At 40.1% G+C, this 20,966-nt stretch overlaps 1 protein-coding gene across 1 annotated transcript; it reads right to left on the bottom strand.

The window, feature by feature from the left end:
• Nucleotides 1-6,768: 6,768 nt before the first annotated feature.
• Nucleotides 6,769-12,953, bottom strand: LOC117484275 (COUP transcription factor 2-like). Its single transcript, XM_034132748.1, has 3 exons — nt 12,108-12,953; nt 10,378-10,902; nt 6,769-8,586 (listed from the first exon to the last, which is right to left on the bottom strand). Exons 1-3 carry the CDS (start codon nt 12,598-12,600, stop codon nt 8,312-8,314), a joined length of 1,293 nt encoding a protein of 430 aa, XP_033988639.1. The 5' UTR covers nt 12,601-12,953; the 3' UTR covers nt 6,769-8,311.
• Between the last annotated feature and the right edge of the window lie 8,013 nt (nt 12,954-20,966).

Below are 20,966 nucleotides of genomic sequence, written 5' to 3'. Positions count from 1 at the left end.
CATAAATAAAAAGAAAAAATGCAGACTAGGTAAGATAAAGATAGGAGAGAGGAGTTTATCAATGATTTGTTATTGGTTGTGAGTATATTCTAATGGCTTTTTGATTATTGAAATATATACAGTTCTGTTTCATATGAGTGTTGAGAACTGTATCCATAAATCTCGTAATGTTGCCCTCAAAGTGCACCAGATTGATGCATTCAACTTCAATTTAAAGAAACAAATCTTCCCAGGGTGCATGCCCCCGGACCCCCCTAGAGGATGTCAGGTAATCACAAATAAAACAGGTTCACATGGATAGGATACTAGATAAGTGTGCACACTCATTATATACACTACACATTTTTCTTGGATTTGTTAACACTATAGTCCCTAATATATTTGTAGAAAGGCAGGAAATGGAATTAAATTGAGAAAATATTTCATTGCGGAGGACCCCCTGTTTTGTGTCCCCCCCACTTCTCAAACCAAAGTTACACCCTTGTCTGGAAGGTTCTGAGCGACTGACGCTTTATTTGATACTTTGATATTAACTCGATCCGCTGAGACTTTACAGTGGCCTACTTTTGTCTCTGCTCTCCTCTGACTTTGCCATAATATCCGATTTTTTCTTCATCCCAGTTGCCTTTTCAGTAAAAGCAAGATTTGCATCTTAATGGATTTTAGCAACAGCAGAGGCCCGTTTGGCACTGTGTGTTTCAGAGTCACTTGCACATGCAACATAAACTTTTAAATTTAAAGAAAACAACAACAAAAAATACAATTTCACATGGGCCCCAACAAAAATCTATTGTGCCTTTGGTCAGATTAAAACCCGTTCCAGGAAGATGTTTAGATGGGGTTGTAAAAACAGATCACTGATAGCCAGAGTTGGGTGTAAAGCGTTACAAAGTAACGCGTTACTGTAATAATATTACTTTTGTCGGTAACGGACTAGTGTAACGCGTTACTTTTATAATTCAGTAATCACACTACAGTTACTAACATTGCCCCGACACGCGTTACTTCGTTACTTTTATAAAATCAGTCATAATCACACTGACAGACAAGAGGGGTTTCCGCCGCAGGTTTATATGTACGTAATCTGCGCGACTTGCGCGTCCACATCTCCACGTGCAGTGCTGCATAAACATGGCTGAGTCAGCGATAACTTTCGAGGGGTGGAGGTATGCCCATTATTTTGAGTTCGTCCGAAGAATAGACAGGAATGTGACGGTGAGGTGCAAACTGTGTCCAGGCCAGAAGCTGTTATCCACTGCTGCAAACACCACGTCAAACCTCAACAAACACCTGCAAAGAACACATGCTAAGGTGAAGCTAATAGCTAAGGACCCCCGAACCCAGAGTGAGGATGTTGTGAGTGCGCCGCCGCCGACCGAAGCAGCACAAATTAGAATTTGGAGGACCGGCAACCAAAGCAGAGATGGACAGGCTTGAAGCATCCTTCATAGTAGAGGTAATGTTGCCCATTTGCACAGTGGAATCACCATCGCATCGTTCAGAGATATACTGCGCAAAATACAGATAGCAGGAGACAGAGGACAGCCATAGTCAGAGCTATCTGGATCAGTCTTATGCGACAATGGAAACTGAACTAAAGAGAACATTTGAAACTTTAGCAGTCTGCGTGATCTGCCTGTAGGGAGGGGCGGGCCGGCCCTGCGAGTAAAGTAACGAGTAAAGTAACGAGTAAAGTAACGAGTTACTTATGTAGAGAGTAACGAAGTAGTGTAATATATTACTTTTTTTTAAAAGTAATATGTAATATATTACTTTTTTTTAGTAACGACCCCATCTCTGCTGATAGCAATGTATTAGTGGGGGATTAACACGATTTTCGCCCTGCTTTCTGTGCACAATAAAGCTTTAATCTAGGCTCCGACTGGGAGGCGGGGGCTTCAGGCCTGGGCCAATGAGGTTCCTCGGTGAGGAGCATGTTCCCGCCCATGGGTGTCTCCTGTGTTGGTGCTGGGCCAGCCTGGCAGCAGTGGCAGTGACAGACGTGCCCCTGGGATTCCACCTGTCAGCCGCAAACGCACTAATCGACAGGCCTCGTATAACCTGAACTCTCCGCCACCTCTCTGTCAAATCTCCATCTTCTCATTCGCCTGACAGCCTCACTTGCCCACCCCCCACCCTCTCTCTTCTTATCCCGCCCTGACTCCGCCCATACACCAGCTTGGGTAAAAACACTAACACTTCTAAATTCATTCTGGTGTGTGGAATAAAAAGGTTTTGCTTTAAGGAATAATCTTAAATGTTCTGTACAGCTTCACAAACCCCACCCCCCTCTCAGCTTTATTGTGACAGAGGTGGGCTTTAATGTGCAGTAGTAATTGGGTAGGAGAGGGAAAGACTGCTCGGGAGGAGGAGGCGGAGGAGGAAGGGTCATGGTCAGGTTTCTCTGCATCTGTCTCTTAGCAACGACAGACCGTTCTTTGTACAGTCCTTGAGTTGATTGGTGCGTGTGTTTTTTTTTCTTTTTCTCGCTCCTTGGTGGCTGAAATGTTTTCTTTTTTTTTAAAAGGGGCTCCTCGACAGACAGCCTTCCTCCCACATTCACTGCTTTTATGAAGCATGGATTGCATGAAGATGGAGTCTCTGAGGCGTGGCATGAAGTGTAAATGTGCATCGCTCACGAGAAGAGAAGAAAACTGAATTTGAGATCAACGCTCATGCTGACTGTATCTCAGTTTAGAGGCTGGATGCTGCTGAAGCTCATCCTCCTTCAGAATCTTTAACCACTCTCATATCCCCCTTCTCTTGAGCCTGTGTCAGGAAAAGGGCAGCCCTGGGTCAGAGGTCAGTGGAAGGAGCCAGGGGAACCCCTTAATTCACACCGTCAGCCTGAAGACATCAGAGTAGGGAGCCAGAGTGGCGTGATGTCAGTCTTACACATGGAACAGGATTAAAAGGGCAATTTGGGGACAAGGAGCAGAAATAAAAGAAGAAAATAGCCTGTTCTCTTTTCCCAGCAGCTCAGATTCAGACACAGATAGATTTATACATAGAGATACATAGAAAGATAATGTCACAATTATGGTTCGACTTCAGTGGAAATGTCTAGACAACTGCCTTTCCCCCAATATAACGAGTTTCCACCATTTAAATCAATGACACAAATGTATTTAGTATTGTCAGTGAAGTTATTTGTCCCTTAAAACATTAAAGAATGTTTTCCTTTGATCTGAGGAGGTTTCCATGTTAAACGTGTCCCACAGATTGTTGCTTTTGAACAGGCGTACCATACAAAATGTGGAATTGCTTCTCAGATGTTTCAGCCTGCAGGTCCGTTTAATGCCAGCTTCAGACAGATGGAGCTTCATTTCAGCCATGAAAGTGTTTTTCTATTCTCCTGAAACTACACAATCGCACAATAACGCCAAGTATAAATCGAGGCAGTCCACATGAGGACAACACGTGAACTTGGATCAATTTATATAACATTAAAGGCGGTTGTTTTGTATAGGCCATATGTTGTGCTAAAAACCTCGAATAACTTGATGTGTTTCTCACAGATTTAGGCTAAAATAAATCTGATTGAAAGCGTTATGTTAAGCCACTGTACAGTTTGTACAGACATTGTATGAAGAGCACCAATGCCTTTATCAGAATAGCCTACATCGCAAAGGAATAAATCAATACCCGAAGTAGCCTACATAAATTAGTCGGTAAATTAATGTGAAACGCGGGATTGTATTCATGCAATTAAAGACTGTGTAGGCTATTAATGAGCTGTATGATGTTCAAATATAATTCTGCTGTAGCCTATATTGAATAGGCCTATCACATTTTTTATTCAGATAGGCTACTAGCCTATACCATAAAGTAGGCTAAGTTTAGGCAGTTTTTCTGTCGACCCGCCTCACACACCCTGCGGTAATATTTGTTGACTTTTTGTATTGACTTGTAATTCTGCTTAGCCTAATTTGAAACTTTAACTCGTTTTTTATTATCATACATTTATCAAGGTGTCGTTAACAGTAAAACTGTAGCAATACAAATATTTTTGATCAGAATAGTAGCCTACAACTGTTAGCCGTTTATATATATTTTTTATTTTCAATGAAAATGTAGGCTAATGTGTTTCCTTTTGAAAACATTATCATTCTACGTATCTAGACCTGCTGTTCACAACAGAAACTTGAGAACAAATTAAATTTAGATTTGAGGAAATGTTGAACTCCTGGCTTTTTGGATACGGCCACAGAGCTGATGAAGCGTTGCTGAAGCTGTCTAATATAGGCCTATCGGAGCTGAAGCTGTGTATGATGTCCACTGAAATTTGGGGGAAAAAGCAGTGTATTAAGTTACAAATTATAAACTCAACTCGGTTATACAGTTAGTGTTTGAAATGTAAAAATGTAGCCCATTGGCTTTAATAATATATGCAGTTAGAACACAGATTATAAAGTAACTTAATATTTCAGTAACAACATTTACCAAAATTGTTTGTGTCTATAGCCTAAAATTATTGCCAGCGCTGGTTTCCCACATGAATCCAATTTACCGGGAGATATTGATTGAATGCGCCAAACCAGTGAAACACATTTTAAAAAAGCAACAGAGACACACGAGAGAAATAACATGTGATTTGGTTGACTTTCATGAGGCTGTGTAACGGAACAAAATTAAGTTTACTGTGTGTGTTTTAGGACAGATATTAGAGAGTCAATCTGATTTGCCCTTTTTCACTTCGTTGCCCAATTTTTCTCAAACCTCTTCTTTTGATAAATCTGCAATTTATTACTGTAACATTTTGTTAACGAAACAATCTAAGAAATTAATGGTGTTTAAATTAGAATTTGTGGAGGATTGTGAACGAGTTTGGCATCATTTTAGATTTTGGAGTGGTAATTATTGGTTTAAAGCGTGCCATTGAAACGGCTCCAACGCGGCAGTCAGCATCACAGATAAACTACAGGAGGGCAGCCACGGCCCAGAAAATAAACAATATTTATGTATTAACATTCACATGTAATTTTGATAATTAAACTGAATGACTGATTTGATTTTACAATGTTTCTGTAAAAGCTAAAACTTCAAAAATTGTGAGATATTTCACTCCAATGTGTTCCCCGCTTAGGCCTATCAGTTATCACGTCATAGGAACTTAAGACATATATATATAATAGTACAAAAACTATATATAGATTTTGCGTCAGAAATAAAACATTGTTAAATCATAAACCATTACTCTTCAGGAAACTAGTTTGCTAAAAATACATTTTAGGCTACTTTAACTTTAACTAGCCTACTTTAACACCAGTTTCCAGTTTTACATTTTTTTTCAGAAGCGTCAATATCACAGAAAAGGTTTTAAATTAGTATATACATAAATATTAGAGTGTTGTTCTCAAGAACATTAGCACATCAATATAATAATATTTGATCACCACCAAAAGAACAACAACATTTGGGTGGGATAAATATTATTTTATGAAATGCTTGCATAAAGTATATTATATTGTTGAACATCTGTTATCATTGTGATATGTGGGCCTTAACCTCTAAGTTCAATAGCAAGTCCTCACTTGACATGATAAATGTTAATATTTAGAAAAACATGTTAAGAGCGATCAGATTGGCTACACGCTTTCAATGCTGAAAGCTGATTGGCTGAGTCCAAACCATGCTGCGCGGCGACTGCTCCAGCTTCAGTTCCCAAAAAACAGCAGAGCCGCGGCTCTCTCTTATTTATGACCGGGATCCATTTTTTGTAAAATGACGTAAATACGGAAGCAAATGGAAATCCATTGGAATAACAGTGCTGCTATTTCCCTGCAGCACGAGCTCAACTGATTTTCCTTCTCCTTTGCACCCTGTACTCCTTGGCATTTTCTTCTTTTGGACGTGTACGTGTGTGGGAAAATGCTCCATTGTTTTATGTTGGCCCTTTGGCCCAGGACACCCAGGGGCCGTGGAGCGCCCAGCTCCATCCTCCTCAGGGTAAACTGTTGTGACAGAGCACTCAGGGGCCCCTCATTAGCTCTCTGTCCACTAAGAAGCAAAGAAGCTGCTTTAATCCTCTATGTCCTCCTCAATCTGGCAACACAGACATGGATTATAATTCCATGTTCATTCAGCTCTCCTGTCTGATGCAGATTTTAACCACCTTTGTGAATTAATACAATCACTAATCACAAGAAGCACGTTTGTTAAGATGTGTTAAGTTAGCATCAAGCTATTACAAGTAGTATTAACTGAAAGTATTACGCTAATAGTCTAATCACTGTTTGTGTTTTTCCAAATTACTCCCTAAATACAAATATTATTTTGTGTGTGTTTTGATGGTTGTTTCATTATGATAAAGACATTTTAAATAGTGGTTAATGTGCGAATAATGAACTTTGTCTAATAAGCAACTAAATTATACATCTCAGGGATTAATAGTTTGCGTGATGTGCGTTTTGTCTGCATTTTAAATATGTTTCAGATGCAGGATGAAACCCAGTGCAACTAAATGCTGGAGAAAAGCTAAATGTTTCCTGCAGAATTTTTCAAATAAGGCATGTAGTTAAATGTTGGCATCCGCATGAGGCTTGTCATTGATATCAAATGTCTAATTAGTGACAATATTAGCGTCAGGAACTAAGCTCAGCATTCATGTGTTACCAATTCCAGTACACAACCTTGTGTACATGCTAACACACACACAGGCACAGGTTATACACATATTTTGTCCTCTCTTTAAAGTGGCGGCAGACATAAACAACATATAATTAAAATGTCAAAATAAACCAAATACACTTTATTTATAAATCTTGAGTTATAATTTAATATGGTACCAATATGTTAACCAATATGCTTTCACAGTACATCAGAGTGGTTGTCAAAAAGAAGTAAACACAAATACAATCACACACACACGCACATGCGCACACACACTCTTTCAGTTCAGCAATACCCTGCAGTGGTCTATTGTGCCATTTAAGCGGCCTGGGCTCATAAATGCATGAAAATTATATTGAAATACAATTTGTACTTGCACTGGAAGTATGTGTAGTGTTCAATAGGAGACTAGTTACAGAATACATTGGGCCCAGTGCTTTTAAAATCTCTTGGAGACAGTCAGTGTAAAAGAAATAAATGAAGGTTTTGTAATGCATTAATCATTAATCCATTATAGTAATAACATGACTTTCCCTGTAACAAGTTACCAGTCAAAAGAATAGGATTATAACCCCCTTTAACCCCGCTAAATAAGAAAAAACTGAATATTGTACAGCTATCTAATATTCCTTCCCTTTATCTATTTTGCCACATGTCATCATCTTTCAGTGTGAGAAATAACAGAAGAGTTCTATTTCTCTGAGTGTCACTATTTACTACTTTGATGAGAAATGTGACGTTGTCGAATATGTGATCATTCAAAGGAGAACTTAAAAATATAGATTTTCGAAGGTAAAAAAACTGCAGATATTAAGTACTGTGGAATTTTTTTTTAATGGAAATAATAATGTGAGGACGTAATGATATTACATATGAAAGGAGTAATGCATTACTTGGAGCAACCTAACACTGATCGTGGGAAGTGCATTATCCAAATATATTGTTTTGCTCTTGTCCTTTCCATTCTGCGTATGTCCATAATGCAAACGGAGCATTAATCTCACTATTCGGTCTGTACACAATTGAGCCAATAGGTTAAAGTCAGATGATGTTGGGTTCCAAACACCTGCGTTAAATCTTTCTAAAAATGTTCCTTTATTTTAAAAGTGCCATGTCTGGAAGGTATGAAACAAAAAACAATAAAAACACAACAGATCGACACGAGACAATCCCTGCAGTTTTCTCACATGCCGGGGCAAAAAAATACGGAAAACATTTAAAAAAGGAACCAAAACATAATTTATAAGCACGATAAATATACACACAGGGTCCAATAAATATTGATTGTTATCCCAAAAACCAAAGACGGTGAGATGTCACCACACAGCAAAAAAAATGTCCGTCATTAGCAATCATTTCATTTAGTCAAATATCGTTTTCCCCAAACAAGTACAAAAAAATCTGCCAGTGGGCAAAACGTCGGTAAGGTGGGTGAATTTATTTCAGGAACATTTTTCTAGAAACATGGGGACACAATGCAGCGTAAGGCGGATAACTCCTCTGGTATTGCAGGTGGTGTGAGAATATCATAAATTGAGATCTTATTTTTACATTGGAAATGTCTATAATTATCTCATAGCACTGGCAGTGTTTTTTCCTTGTTCCGAAGCAACAGAGATTTTACGGCGTACTGAAATGACTCGATTTGAGGTGTGGGACCTTTTTCTGACCTTAGAAGCAGCACCGTGGCCTGTTCCTTCTATTGAATAGGCATGTAAGGCCAGTTGAAGCTGCTCCCGGTCAGCAGCATGTCCCTTATCAGTGTTTCTATGGGTGTTTTCCCCACCAGTCGCACGAAGAAAAGCTGCTCTATGACAGAAGAAGAGACGGTGCGGAGGGACGGCAAGCGGAGCAGCAGCTTCCCAAACCTGTTAGGCTGGTTGGGGTACTGGCTCCTCACGTACTCCTCTAAAGCACACTGGGATTTCTCCTGCAGACCCTCCACATGCCCCACGTCCGACAGACCACAAGCATCTACAGACGGAGAGAAGGAAAGTGGGACAAAAAACCAGGAAGGAGAAGAAGAGGTCAAGACCAGAGGTTGAACCAGGCGTCGAAATGATCACAAGCATGGTGAGGAATGGTTTCATGCTGCAGGTACCTCCCTTACTATACAAATAAAGAGTGACTACAACATAGAGCAAAATAGGGAAGATCCATCCATTTTTTTATAAGGCAAAAAAAAAAATCTATAGAAACTAAAAACAATATCGGTTTTGCTCTTGTAAGTTATTATTATTTACTTCATCACAATTGCAGACTACTGAGCATTTGTGTTAAAGGTAGATCTGAGTAAGTCTGTGTGAGATAGTAACAGAAAAGTGAAGCAGGTTCATATGCAAATAAGTGAGAACTATAAAATTGCATTTTTAAAAACACAATAGCTTGAAGAAAATACATTCTCATGTACTTCCCGTCATTTCGCTCCAATTAAATCTAGAAAACGGTGTTCAGATCAAGAGATAAGGTAACAGTATGATTGTAACTGTATAAGACCTTTACAGACTGAGTGTGTGTGTGTGTTCTACGCTTAGCAGAAGCCTCTGTTTTTACTGTATCGCTGCAGGCCGGATGACAGCAGCCAGGGTTAAAGAATGGTTTCTATGTCCCAGTTTGAATACACGTGTTGTTCAGATGTGCTCATGGGGACTAAAATAGACCCAGTACACAGGAGACCTTTCTGTATTTTTTAGTCAGTGGCAACTCATCCTTTTGATGCTGCTCACAATCCAGCCATCAAACATCTGTTATTAAAAGGCTATGAAATATATATTACGCCTTTTGCTGTGCCAACCAGTTTCTCTTGTTTCAGAAAATAATCTGTTTCTCCAGTGTAACAATGTAAAGATATAGCAAAAATAAATATATCTTTGTGTGCTTCTAATTGAGTAATTTGTGTTATAAACAATGGCATTCATTTTATTTTAATATATATATATATATATATATATTAAAAATGTTAAATGCATTATTTCTTAAATAATTGTATGCAAAAATGTAAAGCCCACAAATACATTTTAATTACTTTATATAAAAGGCTTACATTTAATTAAAAAAAATCAAAACTGGTCAAAACAGTATATTTGAAAAATAACTTTACTGATACATCTTTTATCAAAAATACTAAATGCTATGAAAAATGAATTTTCAGCCATTCAAATGCATAGGCTTCTATATAATGAGTGTTTTATATTTTTCGAGGCTGCAAGATTTAATGCAGTTTGTAAACCCACTTAATGCTTTTTAATAACTGTTATTAAATGCCAGTTTAAAATGTGTTTCTGCTGGACTATTTACTATGTAAAGCACTTTGAATTGCATTGTGTTGAAAGGTGCTATATAATAAAACTTGCCTTGCCTTGCCTTCATAATACCGAAAGACTGTGAGCTCATAGTTCATTTTACAAGGTCAATAAGAGGTAAATATATATGTGTTATGTTGACAAGAATATTAATAGGAAACAAGATTGTTTTCTCTTTCCTGTATTTTTTTGCCTTTATTACATTTTATGAAAATATTATTTAAGAAATGATGTGTTGTTTTTATCAGCTATTGTGTCCCATCGCATACACAGTTATACATAGTTGCTGGTATTGAAGGCCAAATAGTCACTATCCAACCATCTTTATAATAACATAATTTTTTTGTTCATACTGGTAGTTGTTTGACAGTATATGTATTTGTTACTAACACTGCTATGCCTACACTTTCAAGATGGAAGCTTTGCATCTTTGAATGGTTGTGTTCAGAGAAAGAGTGTTTACCTGTTGTGAACAGCACGATGGCCTTGATGCAGCTGTACTCTGCGGAGTCCACGTGCAGCACCTTGAGCTTCTCCACCTGCTCCTGGAAGACCCGGATGTGGTCCATGAAGGCAACCACCCGGTCCGCAGACATCGGGGAGGCGTGGAGGCCTGCGGCGGCCAGCAGCGGGGCGACGTGGACGGGCATGGAGCACTGAGCGGCGTTCAGCACGAACAGTTCGCTCCATGTCAGGCGGAGCAAAGCGACCTGATCCGTCACCTGCAGGTCCGGGAAGAAAGGGATGTTGCGGGCCCACTCCACGGCGCTGAAGAGCATCCTGGCCGCCAGCTCACAGATGTTCTCGATGCCCATGATGTTGTTGCTCTGCAGGCACTGAGAGCCGAACCTGGAGGTCGGGTAGGGCTCGGCCCGCAGCAGGAGAGAGATGTATCCCGATAGATAGGAGTGACACTGCAGAGGGTCTCCGTTTGTCAGAGCAAACTGGCCGTGGTAAGACTGGGTGGGAAGTCTGCCTCTCTGCACAGCTGCAAAAAAAAGCAGAAATGTCAAATCAAGCTAAAGGCAATAAAAACGAGAAAGAATACATTTAAAGAAAAACAGTTATCGGTAGACATTTTTTTAAAGCAACCGAGATGTCAAAATGTAGACACAGAAATGCTACTAGCTTCTTAGCTATGAGAGTTAATTTCTACGGTCAACAGGCTATCGTGGACTAGCTCTTAACAAATGGACGTGAATAAGTGTTTTAGACAGTTCCTGAAAACAATTCAGCTCGGTCCTGAAAAAACCTTTTATTATTTTTCTTCAAAGCCAAAACGGTTGCATATACTTGAAGTCATGCCCACTAATATTTGCTAGTTTCTGGCAAGTAACTTTGCTTGTAGCCTATCTGTTTTCACTGTAGCCTTCACTAACTGTGTATTTCCCCCCCTGTCATTTTTGGTGCTGAAAACTATATTCGACTTTTATTCAAATGTTCAAGTTATTCTAACTTTTACATTTGCTTTTGTTAAGTTTGGAAGCATTTATAGCAGGCACACGCTACAGTAGGCTAGATTGGGCCTGTACAACCAGCACGCATAGTGAATCTTGCACACACACACACACACACTTGCACACACACACACACACTTGCACACACACACACACACACACACATAGTCACATGCATATCAATATGCTACATAATCTGCCAACAATATAAAGCACTCTAGTGCTAAAAAATAAACACAAATACCTAGAAAATTAAGCACAACGTAGCAAAATTAGTGTAGAATTTAAACATGCGACATTAAAGCAGCCTCGCGCTGCTTGGGTCACACAATGGCCATGTTGGACGGACATAGCGCGGGCGAGTAGCACAATAATAAACACGCAGCAGATGCTAGCTGTAACATTCTCTGATATCACGGGCTGGACAGTGTGCTAGGCTATGTAGCGTAAAGAATATCTACGATAAATATGCCGATATAATTACAATGGGAGTGGTCGGAAACAAATCTGTAAAATATCACTGAGTTTAGACAAAGGCAAACGGCTGTGTCCAGGAATAAATCAGGCTATGTACACTAGGTACTACATTTATCATGCAGAACATGTATAGCATTAATAACGCATACAAAATTAAGTCGATACGTTGTGAGCATGTATTGAACCATAACAGTGTCCAGGACCGTTTACTGCTGGATAATACGATTTGACAACAACATAAAGAGGACGCCAGCCGTACCTTCCCTCCTCATGCCGACTTTGAGGCATTTCTTGAGGCGACAGTACTGGCACTGGTTACGGTGGTGCTGGTCCACGGGACAGTTCCTGTTGGCCCTGCAGGTGTATGACAGGTTCCTCCTGACGCTGCGTTTAAAGAAGCTCTTACATCCTTCACATGTGAACTGTCCGTAGTGCTTCCCGCTGGATTTATCCCCACACACGATGCATTCGATCTGCTGGTTCTGCTGTTTGTCCATGGACGAGGAGGAAGAAGAGGAAGAGGATGTGTTGTTGTTGTTGGTGGTAGTGGTAGTAGTGGTGCTGGACGGATTGGGCGGCGGTGCGCCCTGGTGTGCTGCTGCTGCCTGGGGTATTTCCAGAGAAGACGCCGGGTTCATGTGTCCCGAAAGCTCCCCGGGCAGAGACAGAGGTGCAACCTGGGACACCTGGGAGGAGAGGGTCCCCTGAGAGTCCCCGACGCCCTCGGTGTTTCTCCACGCCACCATAGCCATGTCGATAGTCTCTGAAAGTTTGAGCGCCCAACTTTCCTATTTTCTCAGCGACAATTGAACCGCACTATTTGGTATCGTTAATTACTAACGCACCTTCAGGAAAACTGCAGCATTGTTTGACAAAATAAAGTACAAGTTACAACTTAATAATATGAAAAAAGCTCATAGAATAACGGTGATACAATTAAAGCGCGCGACTTTACAAGTAGCCTTTAAAAATCTTCAGTCACCCAGAAACAGTGTCGGTCTGTTGGAAATCCAAAAAGAAAGCTTCATTCAGACCGAGATGATACACTATAACATCCACAGAGATTAACACATAAAGACGAAAAACACTGAGCCAAAATCCATCGAGTAAAGCAATGTTATCCCAAAAATAATATACAATCTGTCTGATCCTTGTTCGGTCCTGTGTGTCCACTTTGAACAGAACACCGTGCGAGCAGATCCTTCACCAGAGATGGAGTCCAGGCTTTCCAGACGCTCCGTGCTCTCCCGATCAGTCAGAAGTTACATTAAAAAGACAGCGGAGGGGAGAGACAGAGAGGAGCTGATGGATGAGGATTTTGATGATGCTTTGCTCCGGGACGGAGGAGGAGAGTGGTGCGTCCTCACGTCACGGGCTGTGACTCGGTGACGCCTCTGTTTGGGGTGGGGCTATAACGCGAGGAGAAGCTGGTCTGGGATCAGCAGTGTGGGGCTCCGGTTGGATTTATGTTAATAAACACTGGCGAGTGTGGAGTGAGGTTTTAGCTTCCGCTGAGCTGTTCTGGTAGGAGTGTGTGCTTCACATGATTTGCTTAAATATTTGCAGTGATATTGACAGACCATTGTCTGTCACACTGAAATATAATGAGAGGACATACTTAAACTCACACTTCATTAGTCTCACATGAGGAGTGCAGCAGATCCCATATGCAGTAATTTGATGCCACCTAGTGTCATCAGTAAATTACACAGGAAATCACCTTATGACGCACTTGATTTATAGCTTGAGGAGATACTTGATTTTGTATAGTGTCAGTTGGAAGAGGAGAAATATATATTTGTTTTTAGGTCTGATAATTAAGGTGAATACATTTGCTATTGTAAGGGTGTTTTCAGTATAGGCATGTTATCAAAAACGTTTACGTTGTGTAGATACATGTTTTTATTGATTTTAAATAGTTAATTGAGTTTTACAAGGATTCCCTGCAGTGAGATGGGTGTCAATAGGACCTCTTTCAAATAAAGGGAAAACAAGAAGAAAAAAAAACACATTTTACATCTTCTTAATAAAACATCTAATAAAAACGTTTGGTTATTGTTTTGCCTGGAATTGCACTTCAAAATAGTTTGATAACAATAAAAGACATTGTGTCAAACACAAAGACTAACATAAGTGTTTTTCTTTGCCATGCCTCAATGTTAAATCTAAATAGTAGTCTGATTGAATCAATATCAAGTTCTTAAACAAATAAAGTTTAACCCATCTGCCTACATTTAAAGATGAAGCCCATGCATGTACAGTATGCATGGTTGAATATAGGCATTCACAACTTTTTTGCATGTCATTTGTACAGTGTTGTTTTGCCATCTGTGTCTCACTACTTTTAGCTCTTGATGTGTTTCTGCACCAGTGTTGCTAAGTATGATTCCTGTCAATGAGAGATTAAATCATCTTGATGTTCATGTAGGCCTTTTGGAAGTAAGTCATCGCCATGTGAAAATGTTTGCACGGCCCTTTCCGCGTTGACTCATGCTCCATGAGTCCCGAGGCAGAGTGTGCGGCACGTTCTTCCAGACGGCCAGCTTTGCAGTCATCCAGTGACTGCCCACACACAAAAAAAGCTCTGCTCCGCCTGTTAACAACACACACGGCTGACGTCCAAGACCAATCAACAGTGGAAGGTCAAGGCTAAAGTGTTTACAACGCTGGATACGGATGATGCATTCCTCCACGTTTAATTCACTGAACTCTCCCCTATGTAGTGACAAGTCCAGTAACCATTAATCACAGATTTAGGAGTTTAGAGATGATAAACCCCCTCTTGTTTTTGGTGAACCGGTGCCCTTTAAGACTTATCACATGTGGGGAGCTGAAAGCTAGCCAATTGGAGATGAATTGAGAGAGAGTATGGCCAGGAGAGGCCTGCTGTGTGTGCAAAGCCACTAGGATATAACTGTTTATGGCACAGTGGGAGACAGTGGCTGACTAGCTGCCACACAAACAAATATCGTAAATGTACAGCTCTCTTCTAAACTCTTCACCCCCTCTAACCAACCAATGGCACCATATCAGTATCTGTTAAACCCACCAAGTGTATACAACAGTGGTAAAACAATAATGACAGTCTGTGCTTGAAGATGCCAAATGAAGACCCACACACATACTGTAAGGATGGTCAAAAAGTGATGTCCCTTTCCTGAAAATGTACTTTTGTAATCTAAAATTAGCTATACTTCAGTGAAAAAAGTATACAAAAATTATTATATTTATTGAGTATTTTAGAATTGTGTTGAGATAGATTATTGTCTTCTAGGAAACGCAGTAGCACTCTTGGCAGAGTCCATATGTGTAGTGTAAGCTCATTATGCTAATGAGATTAGTGTTTGTGATCTAAAAGTACACTGTAGCTTCTCTCTCACATCCTTCTGCAATGTCCTACTGGTGTTTGTCAAAGAGTCAGTGAGCGTTCACATCCAGGAATGTCACGCCCTGACCTGTTGGCCCCGACAACGTAAAACAAACACAACATTATAGTTTGAGATAATGATACATCAGCAACTTGTTATGTCTTTAATGGTTTTTGAATGTGGTGTTTGTGAGTTTATCTGTGAATACACTGTGTTGTATGTTGTTGGGGGTCCTTGATCCCAAAAAGTCCTCACAGTTGTCTCAAAATACACATCACATGAATGCCATGAAAAACTCATTGTAGCATTGTTTTATTTTGTATTTATCTGTTATAATAATAATTATAATAATTTTTATTATTATTACATGAGAGAAAATGGTAGCGTAGACAAAAACTGAACTTAAATTAATAACTAGTGGTAAATTAATGAAAAATGGTTAGTTAAACTCAATTAAATAACTATTATTAAATAATAATAAAATAACAGGCAATTTTTATACCAAACTGAGGACTTCTTGTCGGTTTTGTATTCTGTAAATATATTTTTAGGAAAAACAGCATAGTCGAACATTTCTGGGAAGAATACATAGTTAATATGTTGTAAAAATGTGAATAAATGACAGACTACGTGGACATTTTCAGAAAAAAACACATAGTATAGCATGTTGAAAAAATGCAAAAACATTACAGTATAGTAAATGGATTTTTTCAGAAAAGACTACATCGTGTTAATGTCGAAAATAGGCCAAAAAACGACATAGTATAGTATTTCTATATATTTTTTAAAACACAACATATGTTCAAATTATGCAAAACGACACAGTACAGTATGTCGAAAATTTCAGATAAAAACGTTCAAGTATAGTATGTCGAAAAAAGGCATAGCAATGATATAATAAAGTATGTTGAATATGTAAAATACATTCATAGTACAGTATGTCGACATTTCAAAAAGAACAACATAGTAAAGTATATTTAAAAAACACTGGTATATTATGTCGAAAATAATCACAGAAAAAAACTTCACAGTATAGTATGTGATAATATCCCAAAATGTATTCACAAACATTAAATAAAAAAGTAATTGTAAAGTTGTCAGAAATATAAAAAAAGTTGTATTGTATGTAAAAAAAGCCATAGTGTTGAAAATATTTCCAAAAAGCCATAGTGTAGTATGTTGAAAAAAAGCCATAGTGTAGTATGTTGAAACATTTTGGGAAGTCGCACTAACATCGTTCTGAAAAGTCAACTGGTGAGTGGGCAACTAGCAGAATTCTGGATGTACTGAAGATATTCAGGAGTTTGGATGATGAGTTGTTGATGGTGAGGCAGAAGTTGTTTTTGGGATTTGGGACCGATGATGAGCATGTCAGATTTATCGCAGTTGATTTTGAAGAAGTTGCATTTCATCCAAGTTTTTATATCTGTGGGGCTGTCGGTGAGAGTGGAGCGACTTGCAGTGGTGATTAATTTAGTTGAGATGTATAGCTGGACTTCGACGGCGTAGCAGTGGAAGTGGAGGCCATGGTGGCATATGATGTTACTGAGGGGGAGAAGGTACAGGATAAAGAGGAGAGGCCCAAGCACTGTACCCTGGGGGACGCCTTGGGACAGGGTAGCAGGGAAGGAGATACAGATGTTGATGTTGAAGAACTTTGGTCTCCTGGTGAGATAAGTCAGGATAGGGCAGTATCTGTGATGTTGATGGAGGTTTCGAGATGGGCTGTTTTGGTGCTGTGTTGTGAACGGAAGTTGGATTGGAATGGCTCATACAGTACAAGTTATAGGAGTTGAGGTGGGTTTTCAGTTGGATGGAGACTACGCGTTCCAGTATTTTTGACAGAAAAGGGAGATTTGAGATGGGTCGGATATGACCCTTTTCTCCAGGTTTTTGGAGGATGGAGGTGACAGTAGCCAGTTTTAGTGATTGTAGAATGTAGTATGTCATAAAATGTCATAAAAAGTCCTTATTTAGGCGACACAAGGGTATGATCTCTTAGGCTTATCAAAGCTGATTCCTACAATAACTTGTCAGTTAGATTGGCACATCTCATCTACTGCTTCACCTGTGACCATCGCACCAACTTTCACCGTTCATTAACCCCAGACTGCCGACCTCTGACTCGCACCACCGTTCACCATGTGGAGGATTACATGCCTGAGATGCACATTGTGCTACAGGTCAGTGTCCAATGATAACCCACACTGACAGCCTTCCTAGATGTAAGTAGAGTCATCCTGGCGGAGTGCAGGGATCCTTCATTAAGAATTGTACAAAGCCCTATTTAACCTTTGACCTCACTTAGACCAGAACTCATTATCTGGATTAACGCACATAGCGGTGTATATTTTTTGGACTATTGTTGCCTTCCAAAGAAGCAGCATCAGTACTTATAATAACATTAAAAACCCACAAAAAAAGTATTTATGAAGGATGAATTTTTGCCATAACCAAGTAGTTTAGTAGCTTAACGTAGCTTAGCTTAGTTTAGCTTACCTTGCTACTGTAAGTATCCAAGTAAACAACCAGACAGGCTCAAACAAGAATGAAAATGTGATGAATAAAAAAACAAAAAAACAATAATATAATATAAAGTAAAATAACATAATACAATATGACCCATGTATCTAAGGATTCATGTGAGTGTACCAACAATTTCTACGTTGTATTTACCCAAGTGTCTTGGCCTGGTTGGAGAGCAACAGTTAAACAAAGTAGGATTTGGGGTATCCTTGTCCCTGCTCTGTTGGTGTGTGAGGTGATGCTGGAAGGTTTTGATGTACTGGATGCTACAGTACATTTGTTCAGACGGCTGTGTTAAGGCCAGGAGGGACACAGGCAGTTGGGGGATTGTCTGAACGACATGAAAACACACGTTTTTCTCTGTGCTTCTCAAGGTCAGGTGGCATAAAGGACTGCAAGTCAAAAAAGAGTCTGTCCCCTTGCATCTATCTTGGGAAATAGTTATAGTTTTCCAAGAGGATGAGAGTTAGGTTGCATACTCCTTTAAACTGGCAATGTGCATGGAATATAACGGTCTTACTTTGGCACTTAAAGGATGAAATGGTGAGATTTTGCAACCAACACAACAGACACAAACAATCCCTCTCACTTTTTCACTACAGGACCAAATGTCATTCAAAGGCAAATACACTTCTTTTGTCCTTCACAGCAGCACACTTCCTCAGACTGCGCATACTGCCCGGCGTTTTTGATTGATCATGTATTTGTATCTATTCATAGAGGCCAGATTCATCATTCCAATTTGTCAAGTTGCTGGAGTTAATTATGTGCAGGAGAGCCGGGGAAAAAGAGGACAGCCTCGTGTTTGGACTCATCTGAGGTTTTCCCTTTCTCACCTCGGCTCCAAACGAGCAGCCAGAGCTTCAGTGGGCGACAGGAGCGGCTTGGCACCATGGGTAATTAGTGTGATGAATGCTTTAGCAGAACAAATAGTGGCAGTCGCCTGTCTCGCTCATCCTGTGGCTGTGCTGTCGTAGCTCAGGGGCCGCGGGCTCATCAGGGTAATGGATGATTCTGCAACAGGACCATCCCTCAACCAACAGCGCCACTAATGCTAACAGGAAACACAGAGTTTTACAGGTTTCCTCCCTGCCTCAAAGATGGTGTCTTACTTCCCTAGGCATCTATACTGGTAATGGATGTCAAATGCATGTTTGGAAGGTTACTGACAATCAATAACTATGGAAATATGTAATCAGCAAAGTATTTTTCCAAGAAAATGCAAAGGAATTACAAACTATAACATTTTTTCGGTATTTATTTCTCCCAATAGAGCCTCTCAGGACTGTATATGTAGATATGCAAACATCTTCATACTAATCCTCTGTGGGATTACTTTCACTGCCTGTGGTGTAGATCCGTTGCTGCTGAAATGATGGATCACATTATTAGATTAGAAGAGAGCAAGGACAGCTAGCAGCTGGATTTGCATTTCACATCTTGTATATATGGACCTTTTCTGCATGGAAGCCATAATTGGGCTGTTGTCACTGAGTCAGATTGTTTTTTTTTTAAACAATGCAGGGAACCTTGCAATAAATCAGGTCAGCTGTCGGAGCCATGTCACAAGACATCCATTAGTCAAATATGCAGAATAACCCTTTTGCATACAATGTAAAGAGGAATACATAATAATGTATTTGCAGCAAGAGAAGTCCAGATATCCTCATTTGTCCAACAAATGAAGGGCATATGGTGATTTTGTCTTGTGGATGAACCTGAAGGCGGAGGCAGCCATGACTGTTTGGCTCTTTGAGCTGTCATTTCAGGACCAGCTAATGGCCTGTGCTTACTCTGTGCCTTGACTCTCGAACCCACTGTGACAGTGAATAATATGCGGCACGTAAGGCTGAATCCTAAGCCATGTCATCCGTGTAGTGGAAGCTGAATGGGTTGACTGTCACAGACAGGTAATCCATAGCTACAGTATATCAGAAAAAGAAAAAAAAACAAGATGAGAGAATTGTTTAGATAGCAGGCCAGAGCCACGACTAACAGAGCATGAAAGACAGGCAAGGTCGTGGAAAGGTTACTCCTGGGTCCAGGAGGTGAGACTTTGGGGATGCGGACACGTCAGTTCAGCAGTGTCCTCAGGTCAATGTGAAGACAAGTGAAAGACACATTTCTCTGTCAGCACGCAGAGAGCCCGCACGGGTTCAGGCTTTCGACGTGAAGTCCTAAGTCATTGAGTCAATAGCCAAGAAACATGACACAACCTCTCACAGTCACTCGGCATCAAGCGGAACAGGGAATGGCATGCTTTCCATTTCACTGCACCGTGGCCCCGGCAAGACCCGGTCTGCACTCGAGAAACAGGAGGGCTCTCAGCCCCGGCTCTCGCATACAAGCAACGCTGAGCCCTGGCCCCGAACATGGCTCCCTCAAAGCAGCGGTACAAGGTGATCCACCGGTCAATCCATAACCCCGGTTATTATCTCCACTGGCTGCCGTAAAGCGCGGCAGGGAAGCCTGTGGCTAACCACAGGGCTTGGATGACAGGGAATTTGATCATGGCAAAGCACAAGCACATTTCAATTAAACTGATGTCAGGATTTATCTTCTTCTGTCAGTGTGTTTAGACGGGGAAGAAATAACCTTTCACCCTAATTGACCAAGCATTCGCCCAGTGAAAACAAACCTTTATCACAGGCATGGTATACAGGAAACCGAATCACATTGCTTCGAAAAATGGTTGAAAAAATAAAAATGGAATTTCTTATTTTCTCCAAATCATTATTGCACAATGAATGACCCCCATGTCACGGTATGCAGATGTACATTTGCACTTTAGTTTCCTTAATAGATTGTTTGGTTGAACTACTTTTTCGTGTCACAAGAAAGTAACAAGGATGTTTGTCAAGATTAAAGCAAATTTGAAAAGATTGTTCCACTCACACAACCCTGTAGGGTCCCAAACCCCAATAGTGAATGCAACTTATACAGGGAGGCATATTCATAATCATTTGACTGAATATTGCTAATGCTTCTGTGCCTTGCATGGTTTTAGCCACAATGGAATGGCTCTAGGGATGGCAAAGTTGGTTGGTCCACCACTTTGGTCAAAATTATAATATCTCAAAAGATATTAAATGGATAGCCATCAAACTTTATACAGACAACCATTGTCCCCAGATGATCCCAATGACTTTTGAAATACCTTGACTTTTTCTCTAGCATGGCCATGAGGCTCACACTTTTTTCTCAATGTCTCAACAGCTCTTGGA

Source organism: Trematomus bernacchii, unplaced genomic scaffold (assembly GCF_902827165.1).
Source record: "Trematomus bernacchii unplaced genomic scaffold, fTreBer1.1, whole genome shotgun sequence".
NCBI lineage: Eukaryota > Metazoa > Chordata > Actinopteri > Perciformes > Nototheniidae > Trematomus > Trematomus bernacchii.
This window is presented reverse-complemented; position numbering and strand designations above follow the sequence as displayed.